Here is a 25,278-nt window from a genome sequence, read left to right on the forward strand (position 1 = left end):
TTTCTGGGAAAGGAATATTAGAGATCTAATCAAACTCTTTCCTTTTTCGGATCAGGAAAAGGTTCTAGAGGATGAAAATGTCAAGCTTACATGACACTCCAGGCTTCCTAGTGCCTAATGCTCGGTTCCACTGATTTAGGCTGATGTTCATATTTTGATCATCAGCTCAAGTTCAATCAAGAAGAGCTGTCACTTAACAAGGTTTCTATTTTATAGTTAGTTTACTTTCTGGGAAATGGATTCTAGAAAATAGGTAAGTGGTTATGATATTTGGCCCAATTAGCAAGCCAAAAAGGAAAAATCGAAGAATGAAATATAGAAATCAAAGCACTCTTGACTTGACACTTTGGTTCTTGGGCAGGAAAACCAACATTGTTTGTGCTGTTCTTATTCCTTGGGTTTATTTGTGTCTGTACCCCTCCACCTACTTCTTAATGACACAGACATTTACATTTTGGTCCTTTTTGTAAAATTAGATACTTAAAATAGACAGAAAAAAGTCAGTGAGGGAGTAATCGAGAATAATAAACTTTGGACCCTCTCTGAGAACAGAATGTTTACTTGACAAAATATGTGGCTTGGAACTCTGAATTACCATAGCATCATAAGAAACAAAGTGTTATACAAATGTAAAGTAGTTTATAATAATTGTAATTGCGAATAAGGTTGGATCCTGTGGAGGAGTACATATTAGACCAGGGTTGGCAAAAATGTGGTGCTTGTGCCATTGGGTCTGTATCTTGCACTTACAAATGTCTGTTGAGACACTGTTTTCTTCTAATTCCATTCAGAGCCTGAAAATTCTTCTCAACACATTGCATCTGAGAGTCAGTACCAGTTGATCAGAGTTTGTATATTGGTATTTATTTATCATCCTTGTAATAAATCGTGACAAATGAAAGGAAAGCTAGTATAAGTGTAAAAAGGATAGAGGGTTTTTTGTTTGTTTGTTTTTTAATCCCACAAAGCATTACTGAAAATTTAAATATTCATTTAGGATTTTAGTTTTAATGTACTGTACCAATTAGAAGTCAGTGGTTATTTTAGCAAAAATCTTTATATTCTAGGCAATAGGCTGGGGGGGGGCGGTATGAAGTGGCTTCGCTAAATTATAGGTGAAAAGGAGGCTTCTTACTGGAAACAGCTGTCATAAAACAAACAAAAACACTGTATAATATTCTTTATCGACTGATTCTCTTGGGTGCTCTTGTCATTCAGTGATTGGCAAAATGCAAGTTCTGGAAGTTCACAGGTTGCTTACTACTTTAGTTGCATTAAAAAAAAAAAAAAAAAAGGCTGAGGTCTCCTCTTCCATCTCTCCCCACCACCATTACAGTTATTTTGACCCAAAAAACCCCCTACAACTCTATAGCCGGAAAGGGGATGTATAAAAACAAACCTCAAGATAAGGAAATAGGAGAAAAGAAATATTTTCAACATTTAAAATAAATTACTTGAAGGAATTCATTCATTCCTCAATTGAGGAAACATATGCAGGCTTTCTAAGCTGCCAGGCCCTGTGTGAGGCACAGTGATAACAGATATGTGGAACAAGGCTTCTCAACCTGTTTCACATCATGGCACGCATAGAAAATGATAATATAGAAATAGAAATCATCTGCCAGGGAGTTCCTGCCACATCAGGCCCTCTGGGCAGTCCTGTGGGTTGAGGAGATGATATCTTGGCACACCATCACCCTTTGGGAGTTATAAACATTGGGAACTTTTGATGTAAGACATACTTCCTACCCTTGGGAAACTGACAGAGAATATAGGCAAGGGAACAGACACTGAGCATTAGTGTCTCCAAGACTGGTTTTGTTGTGGAGAAGAGATAGTGGCTGGCCTGATTTTGAGTGTGGTGCATAGATTGTTGGAGGGAGGACAAATCCAGCTACTGCAGAATGAGATAGCGGAATTTTGTCTTAACTTGTTTCTCCGGTTATGCCTCAAATCCACGTGGCTTCCGAAAGAATGTGCAATAAAGTTTTGATTTAATTCAGGGCTTGAGATGAGGAAGGATAAAAACAGAAGAGTTTTTCCTTTTTGTGAACACTAACCTTAGAAATTCTCATTCTGGCCACCTGTCCTCCTGCCTCTCTATGGACCGTATTGAGAAGATGAGGACAATGAGGAAAGGATCAGGAGGAAAAGTGGGAAAGATATTCTGGAAGAGCCATACCAGTTTGGAGCCGAAGATCATGTTAAGGCATCTACTCCCCTCCCATCTTCATCCCCCACCACCCCGGGAAAAAAAGCCTCTAATACTCTCTACTTTAAATGTGGATTGTATCCCAGTGTAACTGCCCTTGGACCCCTCAGGTTGCAGAAGTAAAAAAAAGTTTGTATCCTAAAACAATTCAGTGAATATTACTGGATATCTGTGTGGTGGGTGGGGTCAGGAGGAGTGGTCCCTATTTCATGGAAGGATAATAATAGTACAGGGTGAGTAGTGTTATGGAAGGACAAAGGAGAAATGTCAGGATGATCGAAAGATAGAGGACATGCCCTATCAACCTTAAAGTGCTAGAGAAGCTGGAAGGTGGAAAAATGAGATCCCAACAAGTGTGGAAAAAAAAAATAAGGGATAAAATGAGGCGAATCCTTTTACAAAGCCAAAGCTTTGAGTTAAAAAGTAATGAGAGAGAAAATATAATAAAGAGGGCTTTGGAAGCCCCCTTTTCTTTAATACCCTTGCTGTGGTCTTTATATGTGTTATGTGTTTGTTTATTCTTAAGGTGGGTCAGAAACATGTATTACTTCTTCCCCTTCAGTATTTAATTTGAAAACTTTTTCATCTACTTTTCACTATCAAGCTAAACTTTAATTTTAGTTATCTCTAGTACTTTTTATCCTGAAGAATGCCCCAGCAGTTGGGGTGGTTTTATATTTTCAGATTCCTCACCCACTCATGAAGTACATTTCGTTAAGCCGGGGTTTAGACCAGCAGTGTTCTCCACACCCTGTCTTTCCTTTAATGGCAGAAAAATCAAGAATACTTTGCCACTTAGTGGTCTTACAGACATTTGATGACTATTTTCAGATCTTGGCTTATAAGTAAATATAGCTATTCTGAATAGCACATGTAGATGCCACCTTAGTAGATTACTGCTGGAACAAGTTTGGGAAGCTTTGCCACATGACTGCAATCTTAAGTGACAGAGAAAGATTATGAATTCTATTTTTACATTTATTTAATATTCTTAACCATATGAAAATTAGTTTGTTTTTGCTTTGTTCATGAAAGTTATGCTTTTATTGAAATTATTAGTAGAAATCAAATCAATCTTTGCTGAGCCCTGGGTACCTAACTTTTGTGGTTTTGGTGTTTTGTTAGTGTTAAAAATAAAATGTAGTAATAATGTGCCTTATACAGAGAGGGAGGAAAATTGCCACTTTTTGATGTGTCCCATCAAATACAGCTTATTATCCTCTTTTATAATTAAATGCTGTTTTAAAAGTGGTTTGTGGCTGTTTGTGTTTACAGGATCGCCCCAGGACTTTTGACATGCACTCACTGGAGAGTTCACTCATTGACATAATGAGAGCTGAAAATGATTCGATTAAAGGTAATTTTCCAAATGTAACTATTTGATTTTAGTAAATAGTTTAAAATGTGTATTATCTATGTAACATGATGAGCAATATGGCAAATATTATAGATTCATATTTTATATCCAGTCAGTTCCATCAATTTTATACATGTACCTCTTTTTGTTCAAAAACAGACATATTTTATGCACATCCACTGTAAGGCCTTCACAATACCAATTAAGGGAACTACCTACAAGAGTTACTAATTGCTAAGGGAGGGCAGTTAACTGGAAAGATGGGAACCATACTCCTAATTTTTTTTTATCCCTCAGGCAAAACCTGCTAAGTGCCGCAGAACCTTCATGTCTGTTCACCAATGACAATGCCCGTACACTAGGAAGAGTTCAAATGTTGATAGATTTTTTGGCCTAGTTTCATGTTTTTTAAAATGGCCAACAGTTTCAAAGTTAAAATGAAGCTTTGTAGTTCTTGAAATACTTTTTCTGTATTATGTTAAAAAAAAATAGTGCTATTCCCACTTGGATTCTGGTCTCAATTCTTTTACCCTGAATAAGATATTGCAGTTTGACTAGGCCTCAATTTATTCATCTTTAATAGGGGACTTAGAACCACTCTTATGATAAGGGACTTAATAATGGGAAGCTTTAAAAATACAGGTGCCTGGGCCCCATCCCAGGTGTGGGGTGGGGCTTATGATATTTTTTAGTGTCTCACGTGATGTTCATGTGTAGCCAGAGTTGAGAATGAACAGATTAGATGTTCTCTAAGGGCCATTCTAGCTCTGATTTTGTGAAAACTACCCCACAAAATAAACTATTTTTCTGCAAAAAATCTCGTTTTACTAGACTGAAGAGTTTTTTTGTTTTTTTTTTAAAGACATTTGGGTTGTTTGGTATATTTGGTCCTGTCACAAGTTGTTTGTTTGTTTGTTCATTCATTCATTCATTCATTCATCCAATGTTTCTGAGCCTGCTTTGTGCCAACACAGCTTTGCGCTGGGATCAAAGGTGGCAAAGAGCCTGTGGCTTCAAGTGATAACCAGCTTGGCCTAGTTTTCCTTTGAGTTTGGTTTATCATATTACTGATGCAGTAAAACTATTTTTCAGCAAACCTATAACAATAAATTTTTTTATGAGGAATTTTTTTGAGGTCTGGAGAGATGAAAAATAATATGTGAAAAAATATGTGTCCATCTGATGAACTAACTTTGAAGTGGGATTATTTTGAAGGTCTTTACTGAATTCCTCAGGGAATTCTGATGGCCTCTAATCTGATTGCATACTTTGTTTCTGAGGAAAGAGGATCTCTCAGAATTGGCTTTTTTTTTTTTTGGTCACTTCTTAGCACTCTGACTTTGGCTAGTCCTTCAGCCTCTTCGAACCTTTGTTTTCCCATCAGAAAAATTAAGAGAGTCTAAGGCCCTTTCTAGCACCAGAAAAACTGCACACTTTAAAATAAAGTAGCTAAAGGAGAAATCTGAATAAAGTCTGTGAATTATACAGTCTCACTTTCCTGGTTTTGTACTATAGTTATGTAAGATGTTCCCAGTTGAGGACACTGGAAAAAGGGTACACAGAATCTCTCTGTACTACTCTTTGTAACTTGATGTGAATCTATGATTGTTTCAGAATTAAAAGTTAAGTACAGAAAAAGTTTCTAAAGGACATTTTTTTTCCTTAATTGATTTCCTCAGCAACTTTTTTTTTTTTTGAGAGCCTCTTCTCTTACGTACTAGATAATAGGGATAATAATTAGAACTCATTTTCATGATAAGTGCGTATGTCTTTTATCAGAGAAAACAGTTTACAAGTGGCAGCAGTATAAACACTTTATTATGTGATGCTTCTAAGAAGTAAGCTTCTAGCTAGTATTTATGTAAGAGTTTGCACACATTATTCTAATAGGATTAACAACATTTCCTTGGTTTATCGGATACAGTGAGGACAACTCAGGTTTATTTTTTCTCTTCTAGTTTGCTAAGTGGCTCATTGTGTAAACTTCTGCCTTTATTCTATATTCCCTTTTAAATTTCTTCTTACCAATTTTTACCTAAATTAGGTTTCTTTAGGCTGATTCTGTAGAGATAATTAAAAGTTAAGTCTGGTGTCAGAAAAAATTAACTCTCATTGACCTAACGTGGGAACACAAATGTTTTGTGAAATTGTGACATATAAGAGGAAGTGTGGCAGGATGGAAAGACCATGGGTTTTGGAGTCACATAGACCTGGATTTAAATTGCCATTCTGCCACTACAGTTTTGTGGTAGTTTATGAGGATTAAATGATATCATGTGTCTATAAAATCCAGCATACTGCCAGTTCATTGAGAAGACACTCAATAAATGGTATCGAGTATTACTAAACATCTATTAAGTCTGTTTTCTTGCTTATCAAATGAGAAAACCGGTTTCAATATGACTGCCAAGGTGACTTAAGCATATTAAATGAACTTTGTGTATTTTTTCCTTTTAAGAGAAGTAAGGAATTCACAGATGAGTTCATGGTCCTAAAATGCCAGACTGCAGTTATGCTTGATTTTTTTTTTTTAAACCAAGATGATGAACTTTATACCATTGTAGTCTATCGCAATGCAGTTTTGCTCAGGGGAATACTTTATTTCTTGTCAAACTCTCCTCTGATTTAGATAGCTATTTTAGGAAAACTATGTTTGATTTTAACAGTGGTTCTGTTGTGAAATTTTGTTTAAAGGTGATAATAAAAGCTGAATATCTTTAAAAAATCTAACACATTGTCCTTTTAAAGTAAGTATATAAAACTGCCTGTCCATTTTGAAAATGAATAAATAGCCTCTTCGTGTGCTCTGCTTCCTTAGAAACAGATAAAACAGAAAATGGGCATTATTTCTATGAGACTAGTATAGAATAACATGCCTTTCAAAAAATTAATTTGAAAATTGTTTTTAAAAAACTATCATATGGAGGCAGATTTTATATTAGGGTTCATTTTATCTTAAAAATAACTTTATAAAATATATTATGAATGACTTCATTTATTTTTATTTTCATTTGCAATTCCTCATAGATATGTAGTTTGTGTGTATGTGTTTAAATAATGAAGCCTAAAATTGATACAAGACCTGTCAATTGAATGAAGTCGTTAAGGCTGTATTATTTATTTAAATTAAAAAAAAAAACCCCCAAATTGAATTTGCCTTTTCCTTTTGGGAAAAAAAAAAATCTCCCTTAATGAAGTGGGTTTAAAATTTTATTTTATTTTTGCCATCAACAGACAAGATGTTAATATGCCTAGGAACTTTCAAATATAATTTTTGAGTTTATTTTTTATGAATGTGCGGTTGATTCCAGTTGGCTTGTTTAGCAACCTTTTTTTTTTTTTAAAGAAATGTGCAAACAGAATAGCTAGCCTTCATTTCATAATTATATATATATATTTACAGTTCATTTAAAAATAGTTTTTCTAAGAATTTTAAGGCTACTGTCATTTTCTCCATGTACAGAGGTTTACCTCTTTGAGAAGAAAAGGGTCCTCCCTCTGCCTTATCTCCATGTCCTTTCACTGATGAGCTGGCATGTCTGTATGTAGTATTTTTATCCACGAAATTATGTATTGCCTTCTCCATAACTAACACCAGTGACAGTCTGTAGCACTTCTTCCCCAGAGAACGATTTCATTTTCCTCACTGCACACCCGGTCTTACAAGCTAAGAGCCTGCTCTGTAGACCAATTTTTGAATTTTGATCTCTGAGACGGCAGCTTGTGCATTGCTACTATAATTGTTAGGCTTATCAAGTATTTTCTTCACCTGGACAGGAAAATCTTTTACTATTGTAGATGCTGAGATGATTATTTGGGAAGTATTGTATCTTACTGTTATTTATGTTTTTTCCTGCCTGTGAAATTGGTACTTATTGTTTAGAAATGGAGCAGCATGAAATAGATTAAAAACACGTGCGAGTGCATCTGTTTTCAGCCCTTATGAAACATAGTTTGGACACAGTGAAATAAAGATTCATGAAGTGGTATTACATTCAGTGTACAGTAGGAGAGACCTCTAAAAATTAAGGAGACTTTTAAAATTTTCTTTCCTGTATGTGAAGGGAATAAAGGAATATATGTATAAACCAAGAAGCAGTAGTTCATTGAATGGAAGCAGAGGGAGACAGCACTGGAATAAAGAGACAAAAACTAGTATTTGAAAATTATCAGATGTCAGAGTAGAACAATTCACAGTTTCATAGTAGTGGTTGAGTGTTTTAAATCCTATATATGAAAACAATTTAATATCCAGTTTGCTTCATTTCACTAGAAAGCCAAATGAGACAGCAAAATTATTGAGAGAACAAAGGCAATCTGTAAATTGTCAAAACATTATATAGTTGTTCTTCAGATATTAATTAACTAAATTATGAATCAGAATATCATTTTATTTTTCCTCAGAATACTGTGAAATTAGAGTCTTCCATTCTTCATATTGTTATAGGAAGTATCTTGCTTCCAGTTTTTGGAAGGGGAAGCTCAGCATATCTACCCCAGTCCCTCTGAGTTTCAGGCATTTTAAATACTTAATTTGCATGTGGGCAATGATGATTGCATTCAGAAATGCAAGTTGTTTAAAGTGCCAGTCTTTTACATATTCCCGTGGTGCCCGAGAAACCTATTGCATATGTCAGTCAAGTAAGTAGTGGGAGTGTGTTAGACCTTACTGCCTCACTTGCCTCATGCATTAATTTAATAAGAACTTATTTTAAGAGCTGGACCTACTCCAAAAATGCTATGCATTTAATTCCAGACTGCTGAAGGTACTGTGACCTTGCATTTTAAAATACTTCTGAGATTTTTCTTTCCTTATCTACACATTAAATTAGGGGCCCTCCCCAAACTATTTTTCATGGCTGTGAATTTGTTTGAAACAAATGCTTCAGCGAGTGGGCAAGTGATGATTCCATCTGTGCCTCTTTTCTTTGCTGCTAAGCAGAACCATTTATTATAATCTCTCTAGAAGAAAATCATGAAACTCAGTTGAAAGTTTAGTACACAAAGCCAGTTTTGTTAATTTTCTATAAGATTTTTTATGTCACTGTGGGAGAGAGTGACTGTTGGGATAATTATTTAAATTCTGTATCTTTACAGTAGGGGGAAGGAATAAAGTTAGTGCTGCTTTAAAAAGATATCATAAATAATAACCAGAAAACCTTAAATTTTCCTTCGATCCACAATTCTTTTAATATTCCTATACTCCAAATTGCAGTCACTTAGCTCAGTATTTTCAAGAACAGATGTTGTATACCGATACAGATGTTTTGAACAGATATTGTATACTGACTTTGTGTACACCGAGATAGCTCTGGAAACCTTCCATGAGAGTTGCTGACAATAGGACTAAATTTAATATCATTCAGTTATAAATTTGAGTTTCAGAGTAAATACAGTTTTAAAAAATGAAAGGGACTTTTACCGAATAAGTTCTGTTGCTATAATATTATTTAAATGATTTATTTGAAATAGTTGTGGGGAGATGTAATCTCTTACAGTATTTAACCTTTTTCTGTTTAAATCAGTTTGCCTGTGGCAATTTGAGGAAAGACAACTATGCACTGCTCTGCACCCCACTCCCCAGTCACCTTTTTAAAGGATTAGATGGACATTTTTCTTCAAGGGATATTTAATGGGCCATGATACAAAGTACCATAAAGAAGACACGGATAAAGCAAAACGGCTAAATTTTACTTGGATTCATAATCAAATTTCTCCTTCCTAGCAAATTACCATTATGTGATATCAAATGTCTTCTGGTGAATTGGGGGATCTTTAAATATTACAAGTGTTGAAGATTCCGAGTCTTCCAGGCAGCTGCCCTGCAAACCTGGCTGGAGCCTTCCTGAACTCGGCTGGTTCTTTCTTGCTCTGCTTGGATGATACCAAGTAATTCAAAGCAGCATAGCAGGGGAGTGGCTGAGGTCTCTGGGGAGCAGAAAATTGCCTTACTTCTAGAAGCTTCATGAGTAATGGAGTAAGGCACACAGCAAAGAATACAGTTCATAAACTTGGCTACAGTTGAACTTCGCGTGTGGCTATTAGAAGTGAAGTGGTTTCCTCTCCTTCCGCACTCTCCCTTTCCTGACTTCTGAAATGGAACATCCTAAACAGTCTTTCTCTTTTGCTTGGCTTAGTTGTGCCGTAGGATGGGACCTGGGCTTCTGTGTTGAGGTAACTTCCTTTGTGAGGAAGAAGGGGGCAAAGTGGTGGGGCATGATTTTCTGTGTATTACTGGTGCAGGGTGTATTCGTAATTCGGACCCACTGTCTCCTTTCTGGTTTACTGTTGGTCAGGATTTTTCTGATTCCTCACAGCACAGTGTAGGCAGAGTTTACAGAGGTGTCGGTTTCAAACTGTGTGACTCTACTTTTCCACGTTGAGGATTGCTGTTGTTTTTGGTTTTGTTTTGTTTTAAATTTTTCAAGGGGAGGAGGGGAAAGGGAAATGCCTGGGAGGACAAAATGTGATGTTTGTGAACACGGATGTGCTCGTAGCCTTGGATTGAAGTCTTCCTTACTCTAGGCTCTGAAGTGAAACCAACTTGGTTGATACTAAATGCTCCTGTGCCTTGGCCAGATCCTCATCTGCCCGATTTTTTATATAATATGTACTGGTAAGTACAAAGTAGTGACCCTCTGTCCTCTGCCCTCCATGTGCTTGTGCTAGAATATTGACCCTTGTTCTTACTTGTTCCGAAAATCATACGAGCAGTTGTCACAAAGGGGGAATTTGTCTTATGTCATCCGTGATGTGGGCCCATAATTACTCAAGCAGTCCCTTATCTTAATCCTGAACATTGAGCACAAAGAGTCTTGAGCCCAGGAAAATTGAGTAGGCATCTTAAAACATTGTTGCAACTCTGCTTGTACCTGGGTGAGAGATGAGGTTACAAGGGGGCAGAGGGGAAAGTGACAGTAAACTTCTTATGTTATTAGAAGGTTGAAGAGCCTAACCATTTCTTTCAAAGATGCTTTTAACTCATTAACTTTTTTTTTTTTCTTTACAACTGTATTAAGGCTCACGTACTTTATGGCTGTTGTAACTTGATTTTGTTAGACTCACATTCAGGGCAGGGATTGGTAAAGGAATAAACTATATGTGACAGTTAACACTTAGAAATACCAAATCAAAAAACAAGCAGCAGTCAGGTAGCAAATTAGTGAGTGCTTTTCTGTAATCTTGTACATTTTCACACTAAGTACTGTGTACAACTTAGTAAGTATAGATATTACCATGTGGACAGACAATAATAGTATTATTTTCCATTCAGAAGTGAAATCTGAATAAATTTAAGTAGTAAGGTTTTCAGATTTTGTCAACAGTTTGTCAGTGTCAAATATTAGGGACCTCCCTACTGTGTAAAAAAGTAGAAGGAGGTCCAGAACATTTATAGAGATCCGTTTTGTTCATGCACCATGTCCAAATTAATAATATATTGTACCTTTTGATAGTGTCACTTATTTTTCTGTTTTTTTCTTCTATATTATAAAATTCTGTAGAGAGGTGACTTGCTGTTTCATTTCCTGACAGCTACTAGAACAGCCCTATATGCTAATAATCTGCATAATGAAAGCCCTTTTGATTATGGAGTAATACAATGGTGAGTTGTCTGTGAAGGTCTTAAGACTTTCTTTAATCCTGTTATATAATCCTGGAATATGTTATTTGCTGACTTTAAGGGAGTTGAAGCAATGCCACCTGATTCATAGCTGTCATAAAAATATGCAAGATTCTCTTTGCATTCAATTTAACAACAGGAAGCAGAATAGTTGCACAATTGTGCCACAAAATTATTTCTTCCTGACAGGCATGGAATTTCTACGTGAATATTGTAAGCAGTTGATTCACTTAGCAGCTGTGTATACCTGATTTGTGAATTTCTTTATTCACTACTCCTTATTTTTTTCCCCTCATGTTGCCACTATCCTCATTACCTAAGTTACAGGCGGGAAAAGAGAAAAAACTTGATGAATTTGTTGCTGTTCAGCAGTAAAAATTTGCAAAAGGAATACCTTTTAGCTAGTTTTAAACTAGTTACAACTTTTCGAATCAGATATGGAGATGGCTAGGCTGCCTCTGGGCTTCATTATCTCCTCTGATAGACTGAGTCTGAATTCAGTCCCACACTAGCACACTCTGTTCTAAAAGCAAGGCTTTGTTTTATTCTGGGTATTACCTGGTAACCAGTCAATTAAGAACATTAGTGGAACTCTGAAGGGAAAGCAGTTCCATAATCTCTTTGGAATCCAGTTGGGCTGGATGCCAGTTGTTATACATTGGGTAAGAGAAGGAGGAATCAACCAATTAGAGGACCCTTTTTTAGTTCTTGAGAAACCAGCACTAAAGTGCAGATCTTCATTCTGAAGAGCAGCCATGATTAATTAGTGTTAATTAGTGTAAAGAATCTAAAAAAGAAAAAAAAAATCTAACTTCTACTGGCTATAGTATTCCAAATAATAAATGTCTGGCATGGTTAATTGAATGGAGATATTTAAATCGGCCACTTGATCTCTTTATTGTAAAAGATCAGAAGTTGTTAGCTTATAATAGACTTTCCCAAATTGTTAGAAATAAAGAGAAGCATTTAGGAGTGTATTAAGACCTGGTTTTGCCATTAACAGTTACATGGCTTAAGTCAGTCACTTCCCTCTAGATCCTGGTTTCTCTACCTGCAGGAGGAAATGGAGGGATTGAACTTAGTGATCTTTAAGTTGCTATCAGCAATTCCACGCAGGCTCTGTGGCATGGTATTTCTCAGTGACAAAGTTGAAGGTTTTTATAGTTGAATGACTGAAAGTAACATATGGATTTCGTGTGAGTTGGGGTGTGGCAGCATTTAATATTGAGTAGCTTGTAAGAAGGGATATAACCAGAAATCAATCAAATTTATTCAGTTGAGTGAAGGCTTTGTTTCTAGACTGCAGTTTTTCTTTTTGAGATAGGCCTAAAAATACTATGTCAAGGAAGCAGTTGTTTAAACTTGGCTTGATGTAATGTTTCTGTTCTCAATTTGTGGACCACGGGCCTCTTCAGCCATGGGAATTATTTGATGGGGTCTAGGAACCTATTAGAACCAAGCATTCTAGTTAGATGATAGATTTGTCATGTATGTGTTGCATGATTATCTTCCAGAAGCACGTGGATGCTGATGTAATACAATGAAAATATATTTAAAGGTGTTGCTGAATTCATAGTAGCCTTTTATTATTAAGGGTTTTTGTTGTGGTTGTTTTACTTGTAGTATCCACTGGCGTGGGGCTTGAGGGCTTCAGGTGTTATGGTGGGGAGCCTCCCTGAAATATTTTGATTGAAGTAGGTCTTAATAATCACGGAAGGTTATGAAACACTGCTGTAGAGAACTTCTCTAATTGTTCCGCTTTAAACTCCTGCCATTAGAGTGTTCCACATTACCAAAAAACAACATAACAAAAAAAGGAATTTAATAGAGGAAATAGGACGAGGACAAAGAGGAGTGAGGAGGAGTCACTTACTCTATCCTAGATTATCATCTCCACCAAATAGCATTTTGGAATGTTGTCTCTGGCATCTGAAGCCATCTTTTTGCCTTTTGAGGCATGTCTAGGAGTGTGGACTTGTCAGGCTACATCTGGCACAGTGCCAGGGGGCAGGGGGAGCCCGGTGACAAGAGGGGTGCACCCTGGAGTGGGGTAACATGGTAGCCCTTGTTAGGAGGGGGAGATGGCTTTCTTCAAGCCACATGGTTTGGAAGTACCTTACATTTTAGCTTCTGCTTATCTTCCAGCTCCACACACATTTGAGTGTATTCCATGTCCCGAGTAGTAGTAGACCACAGGACACATTTGATGCTGAGCTACATATTTCTTTTTTGAGGTGGACCTGGACATTATGTATAGGAAGCAGTGTTAACAACCAGTTTCAAGTGAAAGGGCAGTTACTTCTGATACCATTTCTCTGGCTTGTATTCTTTGCCCCTTCTGAGAATTATCTCTAATTTAAATCCTTATAATAACCTTCCATGTGAGTTTTGTGATCTCCAATTTACGGCTGCAGAAACTGCAGTTCAGAGAGATACAACCGCTTTTGTAAAGTCACTCGACTAACTGGTGCCTGGAGAATCAAGATAGGAACACATAGCCTCTGGCTTCTGGTTCAATAGCTTAGGTATTTATTGTGTAGCATTTGTGAGGGAAACAAACATTAAAAAAGTTTGTCTTAGTTTACTTTAGACAGAGAGCAGGCATTCAGGTTTCTTAATTTCTCTGTAGGAGACTGGGGACAGAATTTAAAATCTGTATTTTATCATAATCTTCTGTAAAAGATTCAGATCTCACACCTGCTGATTTCTTATTGAAGGGTGCCTTTTGGAGGGTGGAGGTCAAAATAGAATCACTGAGGGAATTTTTCCAAGCTGGCTTATTCTTTTCGCTGATTCTGATTCACCAGGTCTGTCATGAGACTTAAGCATATGTATTCTGGAAGTGATTCAGATAGACTCTCTCCCTCCTCACCCCTAGCCTCACTCTACTTTGAGAACCACTTTAGATATATATGTAAAGTCTGAAGCTGTGGGAGGCTGTTCTTAAAACAAATAAATATCAAGCACTATTTTAGGCTGTTGGGATATATCAGGAAATAAAAACTAAGACTCTTGGCCTCATGCAACTTATCCTCCAAATAATTTGCAGATATCTTTGAACAGCCTGTTTTTTAGTTTTGAGGGCTAGTTAATAAGAGGAAGACTCAGTGCCTTTAGTATTGATAAAAGAAAATAAGAACTGGCCTTTTGAGACAACAAAAGATGAAATCAGATTAGGTATGAAATCCAAGTGCATTCTTCATGAAGGTTCAATAAAATCATCAGAATTTATATTAAGTAAGTGATTAGGGTTGATGATAGGTATGTATGCGGAAAGCCAACTACTGACTTTGCTGATTGCTTTTTTGGGGTTTGGACTTAAGTAACCAGTGTTAAGAATGGCTTATCTCATCTCTAAAGTTCTCAATCATTTGCAAGCAACTTAGTTTATAGTACCTAGGGATTTCTTAAGTTTGTCTTGGTCTTCTTCATGTCAGTACAGAGAGCCATTTCTCAACATCATCTTTACCTTCTGGCCAGTTCTACAATTATTTATTTTTATTCACTGGTTCTTTTAAAATATGTCTCTTATAACACATGCTTCTTTTGATCAACCTTTTTGCAAGGTAGAATTTTAATTTACTGCCTTGGCTTTGTTTCTGGATTACTTAACAGCTTTTCTACTATCCGTTGGTCTGTTTTTCCACTTTTCTTTCCATTATATTATCTTTCTTTTTTTTTTAAGTGGCTTTGGCTGGTTTACTGTGGATAAAAACTATGCCTAATTTTTTAAAGCTTAAAATATTGCCATTAATCACTGGTATCATAACATCCTCTTAAGGCAAGTTATCTTGTTGCTCTGTCCTCTAAATGTAGCATCCAGAGTCAGAAGGCCTCTGGCAGGGATAAAAATAGCCTTCCTGCTTGCTGGTTTGTTGTTAGATTTACTGGCAGTAGGAAATCTTTCAAATTCCTTAATTCGGTCAGCTCTTTGCTAGTGTCTCTCTAGACATTCCCTTCTGCCTGAAATTCTTAGATGCTTTTAGATCTTCCATCTTTGCACCTGCCCTGAGTTATAGTCAAAGCAAACCTTCTTTTATTATGAAACCTTCTTTTATTACGAACCCTTCCTCAGCCTGTAGAAACATATCCCATTGACTTTACTTACCTTAAAGATAGAAGTTCTTTTCTTTTTTTTTTGGCCACTATACATTCTGGTTTTCAGCTATCATATCACAATTGAAAAATTAGATCTGAGCTATTGGTACAGAAGAGAGATCCTCCTTGGCTTTTGTTATAAGGAACACTTTTAAGTTCCTTTCAATTTTCAAAGTTTTCATTTCCTAAAATACTTCTGCTACTTTGCCTGTTTGGCTATCATAAAAGTAAAGAGTTAGGTTTTTTCTCTTCTCTCCCCCAGAGAAGAATGATATCCTTGTTTGTAACTCAGAACATTAGCAAACTCTCATTTCTCTGAAGCCAAAAATCCCGCAGATAGCCACTCCCTTCTCCAAGGTTCCAGTTTGGGTCTTATTTGGCTAAGAGGAATCCTTCCTCTTTCTTTCTCTCACAAGTAGAAAACTGTTGGTTATCTGTGGCTTGTAAGTTAGTGAGGGAAAAGGAATTAATATTAATTGAGCACATACTCTATACTGGGAGAGTTTTCTGGGCATTCTGCAAAAATTATCTCATGAATTTGTCACATGTAAATAGAAATATCTCTGTTTTACTTCAGAGAAACTAAGTAATTTGACCTAGCTTACAAGATGGGATTGGTCCAACTCTACACTTTTCACTGGGTGTTTCATGGCAGAGAGACCACCAGCTGCTAGCTTTGTTTTATTCACTTATTCAACAGCTATTTATTGAGTACCTTTCTCTGCTCTAAGCTCTGGGGTGCAAGACTCAAAATCTATCCTCAAAGATTTTGTTGTTCTAGACTAGGAAGAGAGTTTAGAGATAGGTGATTTAAATATAGTATAATAAGTGTAAAGCGTGTTGTATGGAGCCCATAAGGCTGTCTGAACCGGGGAGCAGGTGGCTTGAGGCAGGGACTTTCCATAGGATGTGAGGCCTAAGAAAGAAGCTACCTGGACAGAACGGCGGAGGCTTGAGTGGTGAAACACTGGGGGCAGAGAGAAAGGAAGGCATTTCAGACAGAGGGAGGGACCCAGAAGTAAAAGTTAATGGGCTAGTAGTTCTGAACGTGCAGAGTACCTCATGTGGGAAGGGAAATGGCAGTGTGAGAGATGAACCTAGAGAGGTAAGCAAGAGAATTCAAGTATTTTTTACAAGCCCGGGTCTTTAAACTGAAAGCCAAATCTGTCCTGGAGAGGGGTTTTGTGTAGCCTAAACTGTGTGTGTGTGTAATTTAAATGGCTCTTTTGGAGGGGACAAGACTCTCCATCCAGTTGATGTCAGTCCCAGCCAGTGTCTCCTTCATAATTTTGAGTGGAAACGTCTTTACTGGAAGTCGGTTGTATCACAGATAGGTCAGGGGGTAGAATAAGGTTACTGATTATGATTTGGGGAGTTACTTTTAGGTCATTGGAAGAAATTATTAAAAATGATTATCCTTGTATCATTAAATGATAGAACATAATGAACACATTTTTATTAGTTCATATGGATACGTGTTCTGCGTTTGTGTAAGTATAAAGCTGGTATTCAGAAATTGAATTTATTCCACATTTCTTGTACCTTGCTTGCGTCATCCAGGCCCCCACAGCGCCATCTTGCTGCAAGTCTCAGGCAGTGTTGGTAAAAACAGCAGATGCAGAACGGCAGTACGCACCTCCTTTAAAAAATTATTTATGGCAGTATAGCTTTGGCTTACTTAGATATGAACTAAATAAAATTAGCAGGAGCAGAATCAGGAGAAGCATCTCTAGTTAAACAATAACAAATAATGTATATGTGTGTATGTATGTACGTGTGTGTGTGTGTGTGTCGTGTGCATAAACCTTTTAATCTGTTTTAGAAATGGGCCTAAGCCCATGCCTATCCTTTCCCTATGAGAAATTTTTAACGATGTCCACCGCAAACCTCTCCTTTTCCGTTGGAGTATCTAGGTTTTTATACTGTGAGTCAATAAAAATACTAACCCAGAATTTCGTGCTTCTTGTCACTTCTTTGGACTGCATGGCTCTATTTTAGACAACCTTGCAGAGTTATCCCCTGTTATCATTCCTTGGCCTGTACCATGACCCCAACAATGCTGGCATGACTGAAAAAGAGAAGGCCATAGCATGAAATCTAATAGCACTATAGACCATTTGATATTTTTCATTGCTTGTGTGTTTGAAATGGCAACATTTATTGTATCATTTCCTGATGAATCATCAGTAGCAATAGTATCTGGGTTAATTTTTAGAAAACAACTTACTTTACCTAATTTTGAAAATAATGGAAACATTTTAGAGTATTTCCTTCTAGTCTTTTCTCCTTTCATCTCATTAACTCGGTTACTTTAGTTAGTGTCTTAAAAGAATATAATACACACTGTTCTTTTGAGCACCTCCTCCCCCCAGCAATTCTTAGTCATTCTGGTTGATAAATATTGGTTCTTTCCAACTCGCAAATGCTTAACATAGAATTGCCTAGTTCGAGTCTGAATCTTTTCTAGGCTGTAGAATTTGGTAGTGTAGTTCCCCAGAGTCACACTGTATCAGTTGCCTATATTTGGCTAGGTTGAGTCATGTCACCAAATATAGTCTATGCCTTCTGCATGATGTATGCCAGGCTTCTGGCTCCAAATGCCACAGCTGGCCTCCAGAGATGACTGCTTTTCCTGTCATTGTGTCCCTTAAGGTTAGGACTGCTGATCTGGCAGTATTTCTTTGCATTTATAACACAATCAATACCAAGAGCCTCCAAAGATTGAATTTTATCCACTAAATAGGTTCACTTGCCTGAAATCCTAATGCCTTCCTTCTCCCTTGAGGAATTCAATTCTAAATGTGCCCAAACCTGAGTTATGTTTATAGATAGATGAGTTATCAAAAAAACCAATGAAACAAAACCCACAAATACGGGGTTATATTCATATTTAGATATCTCAGGGATTTTTATTTTACTTCACTTTATTCATTTGTGAAGTGCTGGTGTTTTAAGTTCAGTGGAATGAACTAATTGAATGCTTACCTGGTGCCCAAACAGGAAACTCGAAGTACCTACATTTAAAAAAAAAAAAAGCTCTTGGGAGTTCCCTGGTGGCCTAGTGGTTAGGATTCTGGGCTTTCACTGCCGTGGCCCAGGTTCAATCCCTGGTTGGGGAACTGAGATCCCGCAAGCTGCGTGGCTGGAAAAAAAAAAAAAAAAAAAAGCTCTAGTTCCTAAAGGGGGCTATTACTTAAAAGAGATAAGAAAGTTAGCCAGTAGCTGAAATGATTACGTGAGAAGGTTGGCTGTTGCAGTATAGATAGAAATAAAATCTGGTGAGTTAATATAACAAGGGGGTTTCCTTTTTGGGAAAGGCGCCCTGGAAAAAAATTTGAAAAACAAACGAGCACACAAAAAGAGATTTGAAAATATCCTCCATTGGAAACAAAGAAAGAGGGCCACTGTCTCAGAGGGAGGGAGGGGATTGTCAATAATCTAGCCATGGAATAGAAAATGCAAAAATGTCGGTGAAAATTAGCATCCGTAGAGCAGAGAGAATATTAGAGCAGAAATAAAAGGGGTACAAGGAGAAGGTGAAAGGCTTGTAGGAGACAAGGCACTTGTCCCATGGTACTTATAATGGGAGCTTTCAGAGAATTTCCAGAAAGGAAGTGATATATGTTCTCCATAATAGATGTCATGAGTGGATGACTCTAGATATTTTAATTACAGAAAAAATTTATAGAAGGAAAGGGCAGGTAGGATGGGATGCATTATGAAAATTTTTTTCAAAGGTTTTTTAATGTCACTGCTAATATTTTAAAATTGAAGTAGAAAGCATTGCTGCTGGTTTAACAAAATATTATAGGTATCTTTACTACTCAGAGGCCAGAACTGATTCCAGCCTGAACAGGACTCATAAGAACAGGTCAAAAAATAAAAGCAAGTATCACTTTGAGAGTTAAACTGAATTTTGCCACTGATTCTTCAGTGCTCTATTGTCTTAGCTGAAGGTTAGAACTACTGTATTTAGAAGTCTAAGGATCAGAAAAAGTCTCAAAGGTTACCTACCTTGCGGGTGGAGGGTGGCATCTCTTTAGGAGGTGTGTGTTGAGGCAGACTCTGAGAGAACTGAGTTAAGAGATATTTTTGTGCCTGTCAAGTTGAAATATTCTTATCTCTCTCTCCTTAAAAGGTACCCCAAAGGTGAGTTTCTGATAAGGTGGAACTTGATTTGTTAAACTGGGCCAGCTAGTTTGGGAATTTTGTTTTTTGGATCCTCATCGTTAATTATCCTTCCTTAGTATCAAATAAGAAGCATTATAGTTCATATGGAACAGCCCTGGTTTCAATTGGAATGTTAGAGTATCTTCAATTAGATACTCAATTAGAGTATCTTCTTAGAAATAGCGAAACATTTTCTTAACTTCAGTTAATATTGTTAAATATTTTTGTTTCTGTTGATTTATATCGTCTTTTTAAAAAATGTTTTATGATAAATAAAAATGGTATGAGTGATAGCTGTTAATTCATTTACCAGAGGGTTTTATAACTACAAAATTAATGCAAATGTTCCATCATGGAAAATCAGCTGCTACTTTGAGTTAAGTGATTCAGAAACAGCAATCCCTCCCTCCCTCCCAAGTTTTTAACAGTTAAGGTCATGTTCTTGTTCCAGCAACTCAAGTCTATGCTTTTTTAAAGATAATACTTGTGACAGGTCATATGATCTGGGCTTGTAGTTAAAGCAGTTCAGCTGGAATTCACTGGATTTGGATACTTGACTGTGTGTATATGAGCATTAAATAATGAAGCCAATTTTTAGGAAGAAATTGAAATATCAAAATTAATTTTCACCTCCTCCTTGCCTGTCTTCATCCCTACCTCTCCTCCCTAAATAGGAACATGGTGAAATTTTAAGTGGAGCAATTAACAACTTAATTTTTTAAATCCTTGTATTTGGTTTTAAATGGTAGAAAAATTAAGTTCAGATTTTGTTTCACATGAGACTCCAAGGTTTGCACGTGGATTAATTAAAGCTGTTAGCAACAGAGAACAGTTTTCTCTTTTCATGGCATGAGTTTATTTCTGTGGAGACTATTTCAAAGAAGGAGGATTTTGAGAGACTGCAGGATAGTTGTGGTCTCAAGTTCCTTTTTAAAGAGTTGTAAATGTGTGGCTGGTGGATTGATAGGACCACGTATTAGCTCTGGCTCTCGCAGTGTTCACTGGAACTAGGTGGAGTCTTCCTGGCATCTTGAAAGGCTTGCCCCAGCCTCCAGGCCTGGGAGAGCCTCTGCTTACCCACCTTTTCATTGTCTTAGAGAGTCTGTTGTGGTTCTGTGGGGTCAGAGTTTAGACTGCTGTTTCCTAATTGGAATGTTTGTAATTCTGAGTCAATTTTAAATTCTCACACTACTCCTATGTGTAGAGTGCTAGACAGTGGTGGGTAATTAACAGTGAAGTTCCCCTGTCCATTCCTTAGATGAATAAGACTTGAGGGTTCTCCACCATTCTTATGAAGGGCATGGGGAATATGGAGACATGAAAATGTTGTCATAGTGAGTTTTGTAACTTATAGCATAGAACTAGTTACATGGTGTGTGGTCTAGCTACCTCAACTTGCATGTAGAAACTCTTCCAAAACAGAAATGCATTTCCCCCCCTTTATTTGTGGCTACCAATTTGGAAGATGGAGCATCCTCCCAAAATTTTAGACTTTCACAAACCCTTTTCTCGAGGGTATCTTGGGTGCCCATTTTAGGTTCAAAATTCGAAGGAAATTAACCCAGCATTTATTGAGTGCTACTGTGCCTCTGGGCATTGTGCTATGTGCTTTGATATTTTCTTCATGTGTAAGTACAATGAAATGTGTCTCTTTACCTTCTGTACTTATTCCCCGAAATTTGAATTTAAACCCATTAGTGTGTCTGTACATGTAGGCATAATAAGACTGGCACTTTTGTTATGAATTATATTAAAAAATGCTACTGCTAACTACATACTTTTAAAAAGCTATGAAAAACTACACATGAAAGAAAAATTGCACATTTATGGGAAAAAAATATGAAGATTGTTATTATGAGTTGGTATTAGAACATAATGGTATAAAAAATTTCCTTTGGATGGGGATTTGGAAATTAGAATAACCGAATAGTTAAAAATATAAGGGATATTTTATTTTCCCACTTTGAAACTTTCCCTTTTTGAATGTTTGTGAACATGCTGTTTGATATGTCAACTGACTCTTTGTGTTTATTAGCACAGCTAAGTTTTATTTCATAATATGGCTTTTTAAATACCTATTAAGCAATTAATTCAGCTTTATTGTTGAATACATTTAAACCATCTATGAAAAAAAATAAATTTAGTAACGGCCTTCTTTTACCCTCAGGTCGTCTAAACTATTCATATCCAGGATCCGATAGCTCTCTGCTTATTAATGGTAAGTGATAATTGATTCACCTTAGTGAAGTTCATAGAACTGTAACAAGTTAGTACTGGGTAGAAAATACAGTAGTTAAGCTTCAGCAGGTGGAGAAATGACATTAGTTTGCTCTGTAATGAATATGCAAGTTGCTATTAATCTATCTCCTATTTTATGAATAATTATTCCTGCAAATTAGAGCAGGAACTTTTTTTAAACTTTGAGAGCCAGCTAATTTGCTGTCTTGAAACTGGTGACAATGAGAATAAATGAGACTCCCATAATGACACATAAAGAATGGCTTAATCCAATGTTAGCTTCTGTAGAGTGACCTTTGAAATGTCAACATAAAAACCATTTCCATGTAGTTGGAATAGTGTTCCAGGAGAAAGGGAAGGTAATCAGAGATCGAAAGTCAGACAAAACAGCCTGAGACCACAGGGCTTGACACTGAAAAGGACAAGGTCATTCACTGTTTGCTGTCTAATGACAACAAGAAAAATGAAGTTTTATTAGCCTTTGCAGTGCCTTCTGTAAATTCTCCTTGCCTATTCTAAATATTACCACTGCGCTGTTGAGTTCTCTTTTTATGTGCGTATTCTGAAGCAAACTAAATTTCACACGGAAGGAGGGGCCATCTACTCACAGAAGGAATTAAAGAATTAATAATTGTCTTTTTTGTAGTACTATAGTTTGAAATAATTGGGTGGAATACAGAAGTCTTGTTTACTTCTTTTCCACTCTTTTACTGTTGAATATGGATTTCAAATTTGTGTGTTCATAATGCCTTCCATTTGCCAAAACTCATTTTAAGTCCCACCACTTCTATGAATTATTCTTGACCAAATAACTATATTCTGCTCATTCCCAAAACAAAGCAAAACCAAAAAATCCTACTCCTTGTCCATGCTAGAGTATGAATGAGGAATTAAAAATTGCTTTTATGACTGGATTTCTTTTTGGTTAGTGTTTAAAAATCAGTGTTCTGTAGAATGTAAGACTGTTGAGCCAAGAAATGTTAGAAGGAGATTTGATTTATGAGAGTTACTGGGTGCATTAGATCCTCTGGAGACTATATGGTTTGTAAAAACCTCACTTGTTCATTAGTCTTTCGTCTTTTCATGCTACATTTGCCAGAAATAATGCCAAAATATAATATTTCAGCGTAAATGTGTGTAGACCGAAAACCAAACACAGTGGTGACAGTGGCATCAGGATAAGGGGGAGTAATATAAGGCTTGCCATTGTAGCATGGTTTCATCTTTTCCTGTGGAACGAGTTCCAGAGTCAAGTGCTGGAAATTGCAGCGAACCAAGATTTGAGATACTGTTGTGTGATCTTAGGCAAAGTGATCAACTCTTTGTTGTCCCAATTGCTTCATGAAGTTGCTAAATTAGACCAGTTGCCCCTGGGGTCATCTTTGTTGAGATGAGAAAAAGAAACACTCTCTAGTGGGTTTTCCTTAAAGCCCAATTCACTTAATTTTTTTTGAGTCTTTTATGAGATTGTTTCCTTTTACCTCCCCCCCCCCCGTTAATATCCTTTCTTTTAAGAATAGATTATTTTTTAATAATCTATTACTTGGCAAAGAAAAAAGAAAGATAACTTTCCCCTCTGAATATTTATGTTTTGAAATTTTTTTTTAATAATTTTTTTTTTAATTATTTTTTTAAAAAAATTTTTTTAAAAATTATTTTTTAATAATCTATTACTTGGCAAAGAAAAAAGAAAGATAACTTTCCCCTCTGAATGTTTATGTTTTGAAATTTTATTGGCCCATAGATTCTAGAAGGAGACTAGATGGTTTTTACTGTTGTAGACATGGAAATTTTGTTATAGAAGTATACTGACTGAGGTTAACATTACCTCAGACTGAAGGATAGGATGATAAAGAACAAAGAGATGTCAAAGAGGGGAAACTTGCTGGCTCCTCAGGCAAGACCCAGAATATGGGGTTATGGCTGCCATGCTCTCAGATCCAGTATTCAGCTTTGCAAGGTCCCGGAACTTGATTTTGTCAGATTTGATCAAGTGCTAGTTCTTAATAACAAGCCAACTAGGACCGGATGCCAATTTATGCATTCATAATGAGGAGTACAACTTCTGGGTAGACCAGATGCTAGAATTTACTGATAGACCCATTCTCTGATAACAAAGTCCAGGTTTTGGAAGACTGCTTAAAAATCTTGAAATTAAAGCAAGGTGGGGGTGGAGGGATGTTAAGACAATTCTTTAGTCACCTTGATTTAGGCTTAGGCATTGCCCATTCTCTTCAGTCAAATTTATGAACCATCTTCTATGGTGGATTGCTTCTATAGATAAATTGATCTCATTCATATGTTGATTCTTAGTAGCTTTGTTCTCAGTATAGCTCAGGTTTTGGGGGTCCCCATATTGAAAATCTAGTGTGATCCATTAATTGTGTTTAATGAAGATAAACTCAAAGATCACAAATGCTACCCATTTCATAGGACTGTGGTGGAGATTTAAGTGCATGTACAATCATTTTAGCATAGCACCTGGCATGTAGTCAAATTAAATAATTAGAATGTCATTTTGGGGGGCTTGGGAATATTAGTGCTAAAGATTTACAGGGGAAAAAAACACAAAACAAGGGATTATGATTGTCTGTGAATGAACATGCTTTCTTTGTCTATTATTAAGAGCGATAACCTGAAACTTTATTTACTTTTAAATACAGTCCCTTTGCATCTTACATCCATTCAGCTTTTTCTTAAAACTGAAAATGAAAGCCTAATATGTTGTGTTGCTTTATATTCATTATTCCATTTTAAGACTTTAAGGAACCATCAGGAGCTGTTCTTTCCTGTCCACCTAAATAGTCTACTCAGGCTTTTAAAAACCTTCAGAAAGGTGATTATATAGCTATACTCTACTTTGCTTCAACTACAACTTTCAGAGCTTTTTCTTCCAAGCCTCTGTTGAGTTGAGAACCATTTCTTGCTTTGTTTGAATAAAAATGTGAAAGAGCTGTTTCTTCTCTTTCTCACATGCACATTTGAATTTTGACATGATTTTTATTGTATAACTTGTTTTGAAATTTTCAAGCAATCACAAAGCTTTTTGGAAAGAAGTGGGGTTTAAATCCTAAATAAGTAAAAAGAAAAAAAGATTCAGAGTAGTTAGTCTACTAGCTTCAGCAGTTTATATTGGAATAATATTGGAATTTGCATGTACAAAGATAAAAAGAGCTTACTTATCCAGTGGATCAGATTCAGATTGCTTTCTTTTTTCCCCTTGGCTATGCTCAGTCATCAGTTTTCAGATTATGCAGTTACCTTCATATTACCACTCATGACTTTTAAAAGACACTGCCAGTATAATTCAACAAATAATAATTGCATGTTCTAGGGAATTATTATTGTTGCTGTTAGTCGTAGAGATATTTTTGAGGGGCATTCTTGGGGAAAATCCCTGGATTTTAAATGTATTAAAAAAAAAAAAAAAGCAATTTTCTAGCTGCTTTTTGGATATGGTATTAGTTTGCTAGGACTGCCGTTAACAAGTACCACAGACTGAGTGGCTTAGACAGAAATTTATTTCCAGTCTTGGAGGCTGGAAGTCTGAGATCAAAGTGTCAGCAAGGTTGATTTCTTCTG

At 36.5% G+C, this 25,278-nt stretch overlaps 1 protein-coding gene across 2 annotated transcripts in view; it reads left to right on the plus strand.

The window, feature by feature from the left end:
- CPEB4 (cytoplasmic polyadenylation element binding protein 4) overlaps positions 1–25,278 on the plus strand; it is a 61,324-nt gene that overhangs the window by 14,847 nt on the left and 21,199 nt on the right. Inside the window, exons 2-3 of one of the 2 annotated variants that reach the window (XM_061189938.1) lie at positions 3,488–3,569; positions 21,626–21,676. In XM_061189938.1, the coding sequence (XP_061045921.1) occupies positions 3,488–3,569; positions 21,626–21,676 (133 nt within the window). The remainder of the gene's footprint in view (positions 1–3,487; positions 3,570–21,625; positions 21,677–25,278) is intronic. The other variant, XM_061189939.1, reaches the window with a different exon arrangement.

This window comes from Eubalaena glacialis, chromosome 4 (genome assembly GCF_028564815.1).
Source record: "Eubalaena glacialis isolate mEubGla1 chromosome 4, mEubGla1.1.hap2.+ XY, whole genome shotgun sequence".
Classification (NCBI taxonomy): domain Eukaryota; kingdom Metazoa; phylum Chordata; class Mammalia; order Artiodactyla; family Balaenidae; genus Eubalaena; species Eubalaena glacialis.